A 14,749-nucleotide genomic window follows, 5' to 3' on the forward strand; every position below is an offset into this window, starting at 1 on the left:
ATTAAAAAGCTGCCTGCTTCTCAGAGAAGTTTGTTTTGATTAACACAGTCCATCTGGTACCAGCAGAGTTTACATTCCTGTAAACTGCATGGTATTGAGTTTTACTAGGCCACCTACCCTGCTGTCTTCAATTATAAAACCTCTGGGTGCCCTGATGATGTAATTGATTTCAGGATGAGCCGTGCTTTTCAGGAAGCCAGAGCTGCCAAATATCTGTCTTGGCCTCTGCTCGAACTGTGTGAGAGAAGTCGCTGCATTATTAAGCATTTCTTGGATTTATTGTTTGTTGTGATTCTGGTTGCTTCAGGGAGTATTCCTGAAAGGCTTTTAAAAGATAGCAAGTAGGCAATTACATGCTGGTTGCTTTGTGGGAAAGCTGGCACGAAGCAGAGGTGGAACCTCTGCCCCAAATGGGCTCTTTTCACACTCGTTTAGCAAACCTGGAGATCTGGATTTCCTCCTCTAATTTTATCGTGTCATTATGAAAATCTGGCAGACCCACACCTTGACCCGTTCACCTACTCTCAAGGTAGCATTTTGCTGCACAGAGCTACTATCGATACAGTTTTCCTACGTATGCCCCATGCCTGCTCTCATGTGGGAATGAATGCGTGTGTGTGTTTTGGCATGGGGAGCCGCATTATGCTGGTTGAGGTGGAGCAGGTGATAGGGAGTGGTTCCCATGAACAGTGGGATGTTTGGCAGCCTGCTGTGGTTGGCAAATGCATGGAAATCTGACCTGTAAATGACTTTATACAAGGCAGCTGTTTAAAACAGGTATAAAACAGTTAAATTGTTGTAATAGCAATTTCTTTGATTGTCCTAGCTAAAGAAAAAATAAAGAGCTTTGGCTGATCTTAAGGTTGTCTGAGCAAAGTTCAATGTAACTTTAGATGTGTTTGCAAGCTGCAATTTTACATGTAAAATGCTACTGCATTTTACATGCTGTGTGTCACTGACATTTAGCAAACTTCCTCATCCAGGTCCTGTTTGCAGTTCATTTGATTTTAATACATAAACTGTGTATTGTTCTTTGCCTGCACCAGACATGAGATGTTTTACTATTTACCTTCCCTGAAACAACTAGTAGCCTCAGTAAGGTGCTCTGGAAAACCACGTGGTTCTTGTAGAGCTTTGATGGACTGAGCATAGCCATACGTTTATGCCACTCCCACAGGTTGATCTGATGGGCGGACAGCTGGATTGCCAAGCCGTGAACCATGTTATCTTCCATGGTTTCCAGATAGACTTTAGGACAGCAGCTTTCTCAAAATGGAAGAGCCTTGCTTCTTAATTGAACTGTCATGGAAAGGAACATTTCTTAACTGAAGCTGCAAAGTAGCAAATGCATTTGGAGAAAGGATCAGAAGGCTCACGGCTCTCTGAACTCTTGCTTCACCCATTCCCAGTTACCCACTGCTTTCATTCTGGTTCCTTTTTGCTTGCTGCCCATCTGCTCTCTAGCACAGAGTGGTGATTTGCAGTTGATGCCAATGCAGGGATTTCTTTTTTTCCTAGAGGTGTTACTGCTCCACAACATAAACTGTGAGGGGCCTGTCAGGATTTTCTGAAATGCTTTCAAAAGGCCTGCTCTGCAGTGGCCAGAGCTACCCTGCAATTCAGCGGAGCACTTCAAGTTAACTTTGACTTGCAGATAAACTCATGCCTTGAAACCAGGGTAGCTTGCATGGTGTTACGCTTGCTGCAAGGAAGGTGCGAGACGTGGGCAACGTTTTAGTTACTCGTAGGCAGACAAAAAAAGTCAAAGTCATGATGTTTAAAGAGTAAGCATTCCTGTGCTGTACTGCCAAGGATGAAAGAGCAACTACTGCCTTCCATTTATGTTCGTTTTCTGGCTTTAATTTTCTCCTCAGGCCAAGCTTGAGAGGGAACAGAGAGATGGTAATAATGAGGGTTCCTCTATGTTCTGTGGTGGTCTCCAGACCTAGATCAGTGTTTGCAAGGCCCTGAAGCACAGACATGCTTTCCTGAGCCTCAGCAGCCTAAAATGAAGTTTACTCTTCTTGCTGAAGGGCTACCTTCACAAACAGCCTGTTGTCCCTAGCAGTTGTTCCAGCTGGAACATCTTCGATGCAAACATGATCTGTTGAAAGCCAGATCCCCGCTGAGCATGGCAAAGCAGTGGGGTCTGCACGTCCCCACCTCCCCGCAGGTGCTGGCCCCTGAGCCTGTATCTTGCCCGACCACAGGTGGCTGTTCTGGAAGGTGGCAAACACGTGGCCCGGAGGTAACGGCCGCCTCCCGATTTTTAGGTCACTGGTGTGAGGTGATGCAGTTTCTCCAGGATGAAGTTGGCAGACTTCTTGACACCGATAAAACTACTCCTCTGTCTCTAATTGAAGTCTCGGAGAAAAAGCTGAACTGTTCTGGCTGATCTTTTCCCAGAATAATTCCACCTAAAGCAAATATTTGTAATGGAAAATTGCTGCCCAAAGTGCTGCAGTTAGTTAAAACTACAAGCGAGTGAAAACAGGTTCTTGAAAAGAGTCAGGCAATGTGATTAATAGAGGGCTCTCCTCCCTCCACCCATAAAAATATAAACAAAATGCAACCCAACACTTCTGTTCCTGCTGCAAATCACGAGGGGGTTGAGTTTCATAAAAGGTTCCAGTAGGGAACAAAAGACCGGGGTTTGATCCAAATGCTATTAAAGTCACCAAGAGTCTTTCCTTTTGGCTCCGGTGGGCTTTGGAGCAGGGCCATGGTGAACACTTGAAGGCCAACCTGACCTTTCGTGGAGAGAGAAAGCTGAAGGCTTATAGTTTCATCTCACTTGTACTTGCTGGAGCCTGATTAAAATCAGTGGGAGCTCAAAAAACTTTGCACTTTGCAGAGTTCAGCCCTTGAAGACTAGTCTGACATTTAAGTCAGATTCGGTGCTTAAATGTCAACATTTGTAAATAAGTAGACACCAAAGACTGAAAGTCATCTGGCTTGCTTTACGATGTATGGTTTGGTTCCTAAGTTTTAGGCACAACACGGAGGGAAAGTTTTCTGAAGAGCAGTTATTTTGTAGAGAGCACCCAGATGTACTTCTTTCTTCTTGTTAAATGCCGCCTCTGTTTCTTGCTGGCTTTGCCCCTGATGCTTTTGTCTGCAGTGTAATCTTTTCTCCATCTTGCCATGGTGACCAGGCTTGCAAACTTCCTACTATAGAAAATTTGAACAAAAAGCCAGATATTAAAGATTCTTGGCAGTATTAGGAAGTGCTGCAATCTTGTTTTTTCAAAGACTTGAAGAGTGGAAGCAATCAAATGATAGACTGTCTTGAGGAATTTGGAGAGGAAATAAGATGCGTTTTATATGCTAGATGTTCACAGGAGAAACGTATGATGCTTTCATGCTTGGAAAGGTAACTTGTGTGCAGGTGTTGTGATTCATGCTGCAGGTTTTGTAAATCATTTAAATAGAGTATCCCAATACTGATTGTATGTTACACATAGGAACTGCAAATGTTTTCCTTCTGAATTTATTTTGTTTACTTGATATTTACAACATCTTAAAATTATTTGTCATTTTTTCAATAGTTTTCTAGCTCCTATATGCTTAAAATACTCCTGTTGTCTCTTCTGTATTTCTCTTTGTTTCTCATTGCTTTATTAGAATGATGAAGCCTCTGTAAGGTTCAATAGAAATGGAATTATCATTGAATTAATGTCATAGGTATGGCACCGTTTGTTACATTAAGAAAGCTCCTTAGAATTTGGCAAGTTCTTCTACTCTATATTAAAATAAATGTGTAGTTTTGGCTCCGGATACAGTTTAATTTTACTCATGGAGAAACGGGAAGGTTTTTATGAATGTTACTACAACAATAAACCACCTGTGTGTTTGTCTCTGTGCAGTTAATTATCATAACACCTTGTCAGCAGACTTGTAATGAAACTTAAGTGTGCAGGATATGCTTTAAAAAAAAAATGCTTAAAATAAGTTCAGTTCTGCTAGACAGTTATTCCCATCTCTAGAAACTGAGCAGAGAGCTGGGAACAAGGAGTTTTTGCATTTTAATCATGGCCTAAAATTGAGTTGCTCTGTTTGGGTGACCTTTTAAAAATGTGTCTCGGTGTAGGCTTCTGGGAGTCTGAAGATGGCACATGTGAGAGTTTTCTGAGGATTAAGGAGTTAATTGATGATTTAAAAAAAAAAAAAAAAAACAACCCAAACCAGATTTTGATGGGGAAACTGCAATGTATTATAGTGTTTATTATTTGAAGTGGTCTCAATATTTTACTGAAGTCACGTGGAAAGAGCTTTGAAGAGTAAGAGTGATGTCATTATTACTGCATGTTAGTTTAGGGTGGTTAAAACAATGTACAGCTTTTTTTTCCAGTTTGAAAAATGAATTATTGTTTCAAAGTATTTCAACAAATATTTGTTTCCTTATATTTCAGCTACCTGACTGCAAATAACAACCAGAATTTCCTGTATACTGCAAGGCCTTTTTTGAAGAGAGCTGCTTTGGTGGTAAGCTACGTAAGTATGAACGGACTTGACCATGTATTTCTGTGTATGTGACAAAAATGAACATTGTGTGGTGGTATCCCAAAAGACTCAGAAAGCTTAGACGGTAGATCCTAATACAAAGTTAGTCTTGGAAAATAGTCTAGAAAACTTCAGCTGGGCAGAGACAAGAATATTGCAGTGTTTTCAGTTCAGATTTTCTTTTAATTTACAGCGGCTGCCCTTACAGCCTTGTAGTCATCTGCAAGTATTTCCTGCCCTAAATACAGGGGGACACTCTGGTGCTGGGCTGACTTTTCAGTGGCATGCTGTTAGTTTCAGTGCTGGGCTCGGTAAGAGTCACAAGAAAAGCTCTGCCTGCAAATACCTGCTGCTTGGTGTGCTCCAAGCAGGACTTGACATATTGCAGGGGAGAAAACAAACACCTCCATGGGGGTGTGCAACTCCCTGTGCTGCTCTAGGAACCAGATGCCCTTGCTTGTCCCTTGACAAGTGGTTCCCAAAAAGGTGGAGGAGTGCCAGCCCACAGAAGTCCTTCCAGGGATTAAGATTACACAGCATGAGAAACACCAGTGGAGCTTGTCCTTACACCTATGCCAGCATGAGTGAAAGATAATAGCTTTTAAGACATCAGCCATGTTTTTCCCCTCTGTATTTAGGTAGAGGTCAATAGCAAAACTCTGTGGTTTGAGCCACAGCAGGGTGATGGATTTGTCCTTCAAAATGCTGCCTTTGTCATTGGTAGCTGAGATATGCCAGTTGCTGTCAGTAACGCACACATGAAAGGAGGGGGAACACAACAACGTAGCATGCTGTCTGTGCTGAGTGTCGGCACATTTGTTATCCTGCATAGGGTGGCAAAATTGAATTTTGCCTAAACCACTGAGCTGACTCACTTGTAGGCACAGAGCAGAGCATGGAGATCTATCACAACAAAATATTTGCTGGAGGCCTTAGTTCTTAGTAGCGTATTGCTAACCAAGATGTTCTTCTTTGAAGGTGATTCTCATGTTGTATTTCCGCCTCTGGATAATGGGAGGATCCATGCCGATGTTTTCCGAGCAGGACAATCCCGCTTCATTCTCGCCGTATTTACTGACAAGGTACAATGCCACTAATGCAACAAAAGTTTTCAGAAGTGTAGTCTTGACACTATTTTTTCCCTGCACTAAAATGTTTTACAGATGGCAAATGAGAAGAGTTCTTCTGTTGTCTTAACTTAAATACTTCTCCTTATTGTTCTGTCTAGAATTGAAAGCCACCAGCATTATTTGAACCCCAAAGCTCTCGGTCCTGTAGAGTTATATTACAGATGCTTTCTTACTGAAAAATGTAGACTTATTTTTATGCAAAGCCCAAATAATATGGTTTAATTGCCTGAGCGCAGGACCGGAAAGCCCAGTGACTGAAGCCTAATCCTAAACCTTAAAACTGGCTGCTCCTGAGGTATGGGATGCAAGCATTCAAAGTTTTGGCTTCAGCTGAAGTTTGTACAAGAAGGGGATGACCATGCCTGTTGGTGGAATATTGGTGGCTAATCAGTGAAGGTGCAAGGCAGGACCCCAGTGGCACAGAGTACTGCACAGCTCTGGCTAGGCACAGGATGGGCTGCCATGGATTAATTAAAGACAATGAACCTGAAATCTGTGTTAACAGACCTTTGTTATTTTATCACTTTTTTTTTTTTTTTTAAGATACATAAATGCTTAAATTTGGTAAAAGTGTTTTTTGTTTTTTTTCCTTGCCTGGGACCTGGTGTGTGGTTAGGTTGGCTGATACCACATCCCTCTGGCTCTGCTGGGCCAGACCAGCAAGGCAGTGGCAGCTGCAACTTAGCTCTTCCCTCCGGACCTAACCAGACCAGTGCTCCAGGAAGGTGGTAGAAGTTGATTTCCTCTTAAGACAGGGCCAAGTGCCTGTTTGCTCTGGTTAGCTACTGAACAGGGGAAAGACACTTTGAAGGCTTCTGGAGGAATTTCCTGATGTCTCAAATGAAAATGGGAACAGTCCTCCTCTGTGTCACTTTCTGGCCTTGCTGGCTCCTCATTCCAACAGTGGAATTGCAGCTGAGACACAGGTTAAGATCAAGCAATCTTTATTCAACATCTGCTGCAAAATCAGACTAGATCTCATATGGGAGACCTTTATGATAATGTGACAACAGCTCCTATTACCATCAAGGCTAAAAGTGCTTCCAGGAAGCATGTTGTCTGATTTGGAAAGCTCTGATCTGTTCGCAGCATTTCTGGCAGAGTCATTAATACCAGACTCTGTGCGGCACAGCGTGAAGGATTTGCTGCTGTCCCTTTTTGATATGTTTACGCTGAGATGGTGGTCATCAAGTCATAAATGATCCTGGCCTGATTCCAATTACATATTCTGTGCTGGAAATGTCTTTTGCATATTTGTCTCTTTACGTCTTGTAATGACAGGGGAAAGTTTTTTTAAACCCAAAAGCTAAGTCATTCTTGGGGTATGAAACAGTGACTACTTTTACCACCGGCGCTGTGGATTTTATTAACAGTCTTATGAAAGACAAGTGAGAGTGCTGCTGGCTGAGGTCCTCCCTGGCCTCAGCAGCAGCCCTTGCTTCACCTGCAGTCCAGCAACACCTACCTGCTCCAAACCTAATTAAGGAAACCCATGCCAGTAAAAACCAGTATTATTGTTCTGGAGGGATTCTAAAACACCTCTTCCACTTCTGCTGAGCTTGATCTTAATCCTCACTTTAGCCAATTTACCCAGAAGCCTGTATCTTCCAACCAACCTCCCACGGCTGATGCTCAGGCCCAGGTCCCAACAACAGAAGCTGAAAAGTAGGTTTGTTGCTGAATATTGGTCAGGATCCAGTCAGGAGATGGGACTGGAGGCAAGGCTAGCCACTGCACAGGTCCGTCCAGGAGACAGGGCTGAGCTGAAATGGGGCTTCTAGAGCAACGGGCATCAGGTGTGGGGCCAGGTGAGGCTCATCAGGGCCCTGACAGTGTGTTGCCGCAGTTCAGTACCTGCCACTTTCCCTGCCATAGATCTTGTTGCTGACCTGTGATGGTCCCTGTCCTCACTCTCTGGGCACTGTATGATCTACAAAGCAGCTGGGTCCTGAGCTTCTGTTGACCTTAACTCTAGTCTTCTGGCACGAGCCTTCATTTTAGATGTGAGGTACCTGCAGAACATGCCTGTAAATTCTTCTCTGCAATTCTTGTTTCTCTGAACTCAAACCTTAAGCTGACCACTACCTTCAACTTGCCACCAAATGACCTGAAAGAGGCCAAAACATGGCTATCCTGATCCCATACACCACACTAAGCCTGCAGGATCCACCTGCCAGCACGTTAGGCTTGCTCAGCCACACCTTCTTTCCTGAACCCAGACCCCAACCCTTCACTTCAAAATAGTCTGTGACCCACCGACTGCCTCAGAGCTAGCTATAGGCCCAGCTGTGCTGCTGGCAATGGTCTTCATGTTAGACCTCTGGGGTTGTGGTGGGTTGACCCTGGCTGGACACCAGGTGCCCACTCAAGCTGCTCTATCACTCTCCCTCCTCAGCTGGACAGGGGAGAGAAAATATAACAAAAGGCTCATGGGTCGAGACAAGGACAGGGAGAAATCACTCACCAATTACTGTCACGGGCAAACCAGACTCAACTTGGGGAAAATTAACTTAATTTATTACCAATCAAACCAGAGTAGGTTAATGAGAAATAAACCCAAATCTTAAAACACCTTCCCCCCACCCCTCCCTTCTTCCTGGGCACAACTTCACTCCCAAATTCTCTACCTCCTCCCCACCAGTGGTGCAGGGGGATGGGGAATGGGGGTTGCGGTCAGTTCATCACACATTGTCTCTGCTGCTCTTTCCTCCTCAGGGGCAGGACTCCTCACACTCTTCCCCTGCTCCACCGTGGGGTCCCTCCCATGGGAGACTGTCCTCAATGAACTTCTCCAATGTGGGTCCTTCCCACGGGCTGCAGTTCACAAACTGCTCCAGCGTGGGTCCCTTCCACGGGGTGCAGTCCTTCTGGCACAGATGGCTCCAGCATGGGTCCCCTGCAGGGTCACAAGTCCTGGCAGAAAACCTGCTCCAGCGTGGGCTCCTCTCTCCATGGGTCCGCAGGTCCTGCCAGGAGCCTGATCCAGCACAGGCTTCCCATGGGGTCACAGCCTCCTTCAGGCACCCCCCTGCTCCGGCGTGGGGTCCTCCCCGGGCTGCAGGTGGAGATCTGCTCCACCGTGGACCTCCCTGGGCTGCAGGGGGACAGCCTGCCTCACCATGGTCTTCCCCACGGGCTGCAGGGGAATCTCTGCTCCGGCGCCTGGAGCATCTCCTCCCCCTCCTTCTGCACTGACCTGGGGGTCTGCGGTGTTGTTTCTCTTACATGTTCTCACTCCTCTCTCTGGCTGCTGTTTCTGTGCTGCAGCAACTTTTTTTTCCCCCTTCTTAAATCTGTTCTCCCAAAGGCACTACCACTGTCACTGATGGGCTCGGCCTTGGCCAGCGGTGGGTCTGTCTTGGAGCCGGCTGGCACTGGCTCTGTCAGACACAGGGGAAGCTTCCAGCAGGTTCTCACAGAAGCCACCCCTGTAGCCCCCCCCACTACCAAAACCTTGCCATGCAAACCCAATACAGGGGTCCACCTGCAAACAAGAAATTGGAGATGAGAGCTGCTTTTTCTACTGTTGTATCTCACCAGTCTCATGGAGCTGTGGGAAGACCAATTAGTCAATGTGGATGATACCTTAGGATAAGTTTCTGGACAGCTGGGGTGTCAAATTTTTTGCCGAATGGGTGAGTGGTCAATCCTGCAAGGTAGACAGAGACCTGGTGACGGTCTCTGAACTGACAGCCCACAATGCACCCACTAACCACAGCTCTTATCTTGGCAACAAACCTTTTCCTTCCTCTTTCAGACTCAAACTATAACTCTCATCTGAGACTTTATCTTACCATGGTCAGAGCTGAAGCTATCGCTGCAGAACTGACGTTGTGCCAGTCATCATGAGTGCAGGGCTGGGATGTCAGATGGAGCCAGCAAGGCTGAGTGGCATTGGCCTGGTTTCCAGGAAGATCTGTGTGTCTGGCCAGTGGGAAGGTTAGGCTGAGGTGCAGGGCTGGTGTTCAGCTTAGGTGCAAGGAAGAGGGAGGCTGAAGAGGTAAGTTTAAAGCCTGGTATTTCCACAGGGTGGAAATAAGAAGTGATGTTAGCTGAGTAAATTGCTTGAGGGTGGATTTGGAGGTCATACAACTTTCTGGCCCCGGTGTTAGGGGTGGCATGAGGTTAGGGTCTAGGACATCAAGGCTTGAGGATATTCAACATCCAAGTAGGTGCTCATGTGTGTGGTTGCTTGCCCAACTGGTAGATGTCCAGTTACATGGGAGAGTTTGTGGTTATGGCCCAGCCTCAGAGAAGCTGCTAAGCACTATGTGTTCCTCAAGTGTGGACATCTACAGCAGCAGCAGCATATGAAGAATTGGTGTGAGAAGCTTTTAACGAGGTTTTGAAGGTAGTAATTAGGTCACAGCACTGAATTTAAAGCCAGGATGTTATTTGCAGTTTGGGTTTTGGGAGGAAGGGAGCAGGAGAGCTAAGTTTGGAGTCAAGACCAGAAAGGAGAAGGCATGTGAAGCTAAAAGAAAGGCCAGTGTTGGGTGGTAATCTTGAGGTGGTTACTAACGCCTTAACTATGGCTGAAGCAAGGGTTAGTGCTCAGGCTGTGGGCAAGTTGTTTTGTAACTCTGAAGATCATGCGGGGCACAAATGGGGGTTTCTGTTTGCAAGCAGTTGTCTTTATTTGCACTGAGCTGGAAACATGGTTATTGTGGTTGTCTCGCCAGGGTAAATGTTAACTGTTTTCAACAGAGTTGAAAGTTATTGTAAGACTTGGCCAACTCTGTGGGGCTAGGAGGAAGACTGATGACAAGTGGAATAAAAAACAAAAACAGTAGTTTGGAAACGTGTGTTTCCAAACAGTCTTTGCGAAATGCATAAAGTTAGATCTGGAGTTGGGGTCTTGGCTGACATAGGATGAACCCAAAGGAGTATTGTTAACTCTTGTGTGGTTTCTGTGTCAGCTGGTGAGCTGTACAGGTGCGGTTTGTCCTGAGGCTGACAAGGGTTATTGGAGTGTGGCTAAGATTAGGAGTAGGTGTAAGTTATGGGGTTGAAAAAATATTGAGTAATGAAGTCAGCTTTTTGTCAGCCCTTATGATGCTTGTACTGTAAATTAGATGACTGAGGGTGTGAGAGAGGTCTATGCATCCATGATTATATGGAGGAAGGGAACATACAGAAATTAAGGTGTATCGAATGAATTGGAGACAGGTTCAAAGCAAGTCAAGGAGGTGGCTTGCAACAGGTAGTTGGACTGGGGAGTTTCTTCCTGCAGGATGCTGTGGGTGTGCTGAAAGTTTATGCAGGCTCAAAGAGAGATTTGCCAAGTTAAAAAAAGAAATCCAGGCTACTAAATATGCAGAAACCACATCCAATTGCAGACATCATGCTAGCTAGAAACTGGAAAAAAAGATGTTCTTATATGCTTTGTTTGGCATTAATTTTTGGTTGCTGCTGGAGAGAGGATCCTGGTCTGGACAGACTTTTGGTGTGGCCCAGTTTGGCCTTAGAACATGACTGTATGTTCTGTGTAACTTGTCTCTAATCTTGGACAACACATGTATAAATTAAAGTAGACAGATAATGATTTATTTAACCATTGGAAGACAAAATATGCTTAAATAGTGACAGTTTTTCAGTCTTTAAAAAAAAAAAGATTGGTTCAGTATATTCACTAAATTACTGTCTTTAAAATTACAAGTGAATGGGGATGCAAATAAATGCTTTGGAAGTCCAAATATGAATGCTTCAGTCCCTGCAAGGTGCTGGATTTTTCTAATATTCCCAAATATCTTAAAACTTACAGTGACATAAATGAAAGCATTTGCATGTCTTTCAGTGTGTTGCTTGGCAAGGGTGATCTGAGAAGATGAAATGTGTCCATCATACCCTTTCTCAGCGGAGGCATAAATTAAGGTGTTGGGAATCCTGCTATTTGTAAGCCCTGCCATTACAGCCTGTCCCTACAGGCTGTTGTACGCTGCAGAAAGGACGTACCTTCTCCAGTGACCTACCTTAAAGAACACAGATTTCCAGTCATTGTGACTTGCCATCCCCAAATCTGCTGTGGGTAAGCTGTTGCAACAGAAGAAACCAATCCCAAATCTCTGTTAAAACATTCTTGCTTGTATTAGATGAAAGTTGAGGAGAATGCAATTAGAAAGGTTTTGAGAGCTGCCCAGCTTTAGGTAAACAGTGTACTGAAGTGCAGTTCAAGTGTTAGCAGGGCGTTGAGTGGTGGGCTGTCATGCTTCAGACGTTTTGCACAATGTTTCTTTCTTCTGCCATTCTTGAGGGGAAGGAGGTAGGAGGCCTCTGGATAAACAGATTGTATTACTAACACCGTGGTAAGACAAGGGGAAAGTCCATTGTACAGCATGTCTCAAGGTGTGTGAAACAGATTAAACCCTACCAGTGATTTCAAACTAAGGAAGTGTGGTGGTTTTTTTAAACTGTATATTTGGGAGTCAAGTTATATTAATTTCTGCTGGCATTTGCCTTGTGACTTCCCTTGGCTGATCACTCTGGGCATGAAGCAGGCTTATTTGTGGTGTTGCATTAAATAGTTAATGCATTTCAACTAAGACTGCCTTGAGATAACATTGTCCTGTGGTTGAACTGCTCTCTCTGTGAGCTGGCTTTCTGTATTTCTTTGCTGTTTAAATCAGTTAAATGAGAATTCAGTGCCGCAGAAAGCTGGAGAAATGCTTATACATAAAAACTGGCACATACTCCTTTTCATAGAGATTTGTGACTGTTTTCTGAGCAATGCATTTAATCATTCCAGTTGTAACTTCAAAGGGAATGAACTACCGAGGGGCACGCAGCAGAGCTGTGCTGGAGAAGTGGGTCCCTGTGCCAGCCAGTTCTGCCAAGGCAATGGAAGTCAAGTGCAGCAAGTACTCTGGTATGGGATTTTCACTGATCTTAGGCTAGGAACCGGTGCTAAAATAGACCCCTGTGACATACCAGTTCTTAAGTAGCCAGGCTTGCACATGCTTCCCAAGTGGAAAAGGTCTGCCTGTTTTGTCAGTGCTTTCTATCGTGTGCCCAAAGGTGCTTAACTTCAGCGCTACTTGCAGTCTCTGCAGGCACCCAGCATTCAGGGCTCACTTCTAGAGACAAAAGGGAGAACACCAGTGTTGGTAAGAATTGCTGTCATGCCCACCTAGGGGCCAGACGGTCTACACATGAAGTGTAAAATGTATTCTTTTATTCCAAGGGGGCTGGGGGTCAGGGGGAAGCCTATCTGGAAGACAGTGCTACAAAGCAAGGGGCATCCTAGCAGGTTCCCAGAGCCATGTGAAAGATTTCAGCATCTCCCTCAGTTAAGTTTTCTTGGTTTAATGAACAAACCCAGATAGATAGTACTGCTCTGGAAATCGGCTTGATAGGTGTTTTTAACGGGTCATGGTGCTTGCTGCAGGCGCTGGTTAGGCAACAAGCCTTCCCTGCCAAAAGCCCACATACGGAGTGGAGGGGGTGCAGTCAAAGCAGAGGCCATTGACTCCTATAGGCAAGGCATTTTGCTTTTCAAAATACTTCCACACAGGAGGGCTAGACCGTGGCCAGTCTCTGAGGCAAAGCAGTGTGCCCAGGACATGCCTTTGGCTCCTGCCGGCATGGGGTGGGCAATACTCTGGGGTACAATGGACCGTTTCCAGAAATGTTATCACAGCGGGTTTATGTGGTCTGGTTTTTAAGTTCCTGAGGATCAGCCACCAGTATCTCAGCAGCTGTCCAGAGGATCCTCCATCCCCTGCCACCTCCGCGAGCTTCTTCTGAAGCAGTTGCCCACTGGTGGCTGGGGCGTTTTGGCTGCGTTACTTCTGGAGCGTGCTGCTGTCAGTGGCGAGCCGAGGATCATGTTTGATCACGAGGCACGTTCTTGCCCACAGCACGTGGGGGTTTGCGGAGGGAAAACAGTACGAGATCAATCCCAGGTTTTCCAGCATTGAGACTCTGACAGTGGGCTCGGGTTTCACTGGAAATTCACAGGCTCTTTGAAAGTCTTTACTCTTCAAGAATTTGATATTTTTCAGATTCTTAGCCACAGAGTTGAAACAGCTGAGAGAGTGCTGTTCACCAGATCAAAGTTCTTCAGGCTGTGAAGCTACAGAGGGCAACACAGTCTGCCTTTCCCCCTGTGCCCCTGGTGCACACAAACCCACCTTCCAGAGGAGTTACCTTGCTATTCATTAAACTGCAGCTGTCCGTTTATCTGTATCTTTGTCTTTCCTACTCCTGTCCTCTACTGACTGGCAGCTCTTTTCCCCTAGATGCAAAAGTTTTGATGAAAGGGAATATGCAGGCACTTTTCCCAGTTATTTTCTGTCTAGCTGATACTCAAGTTTGGATGTTAAATTGGAATTAGTCTGTGTGTTGCTTGTTTGTGTAGTCTTACTCCACAATAGCTGAATGTGCTGGATAGACAGCGTGATTTTTCTTCTAAGGCTATGAAAAGAAAATCTTTAGGCTGACAATATACAGAGCAGGAAAATAAACTCATGTGGGAAGGTATGACTGGACTGGCAGTTCCCCAGGGGAAGCACAAATATATACAATTTTAAGACAATATCCTTAAATACCACCACCTGGTTATAATTGCAGCCACATGTGTCCTAGGAGGACATTATTGTGAGGCGGCCCATCAAACACACTTGGTTTTAGGGCTCTGTAGAGGATGAAGAGAGCCTTGAGCTGAAATCAGTTCAGCTGTTAATGCAAGTAAGCTCTTTTCCCTAATAAAAGAGCTCTTCTCACCCCTATAGTGAACTAAAACCTTCCTGAGTTCTTGGCAGTGTGGAGGTCTTCTTTTCAGAAGAGCATTAACAAGGTCTGTGACTTCTGTAAAGGGCAAGGGCTATCTTCCTGCTTCTGTTTCAGATGCCTCCCTTCTTTGTACACCCCCTTCTTTTCCCAAATACCAGTTAAGTGCACTGTTACCACCTGTCTTCTAGATGGGTCCATTTTTTTCCCAACCAGGGGCATATTTTGCTTTTGCCTAGCTAAAATCCCCAGTGCAGGAAAGTCTTCCACTTGCAGGTGGATACCCTGCTGGGTCTTTGGGGGTAAGGTTGTTTGTCAGGAATGGGATGGGTTGTCCCAGAACTGGGTAGGTGGTAGGTTGCACCACTGTATGCACTTAGAAAGAATAG

General features: G+C 45.1%; 1 protein-coding gene across 1 annotated transcript in view; it reads left to right on the forward strand.

Moving 5' to 3' along the window:
* The window catches only part of TMTC1 (transmembrane O-mannosyltransferase targeting cadherins 1), a 149,741-nt gene that overhangs the window by 53,016 nt on the left and 81,976 nt on the right, over window positions 1–14,749 (forward strand). Inside the window, exons 6-7 of the mRNA XM_030041302.1 lie at window positions 4,413–4,494; window positions 5,482–5,585. Coding sequence (XP_029897162.1) covers window positions 4,413–4,494; window positions 5,482–5,585 — 186 coding nt within the window. The remainder of the gene's footprint in view (window positions 1–4,412; window positions 4,495–5,481; window positions 5,586–14,749) is intronic.

The sequence above is a fragment of the Aquila chrysaetos genome, chromosome 17 (assembly GCF_900496995.4).
Source record: "Aquila chrysaetos chrysaetos chromosome 17, bAquChr1.4, whole genome shotgun sequence".
NCBI lineage: Eukaryota > Metazoa > Chordata > Aves > Accipitriformes > Accipitridae > Aquila > Aquila chrysaetos.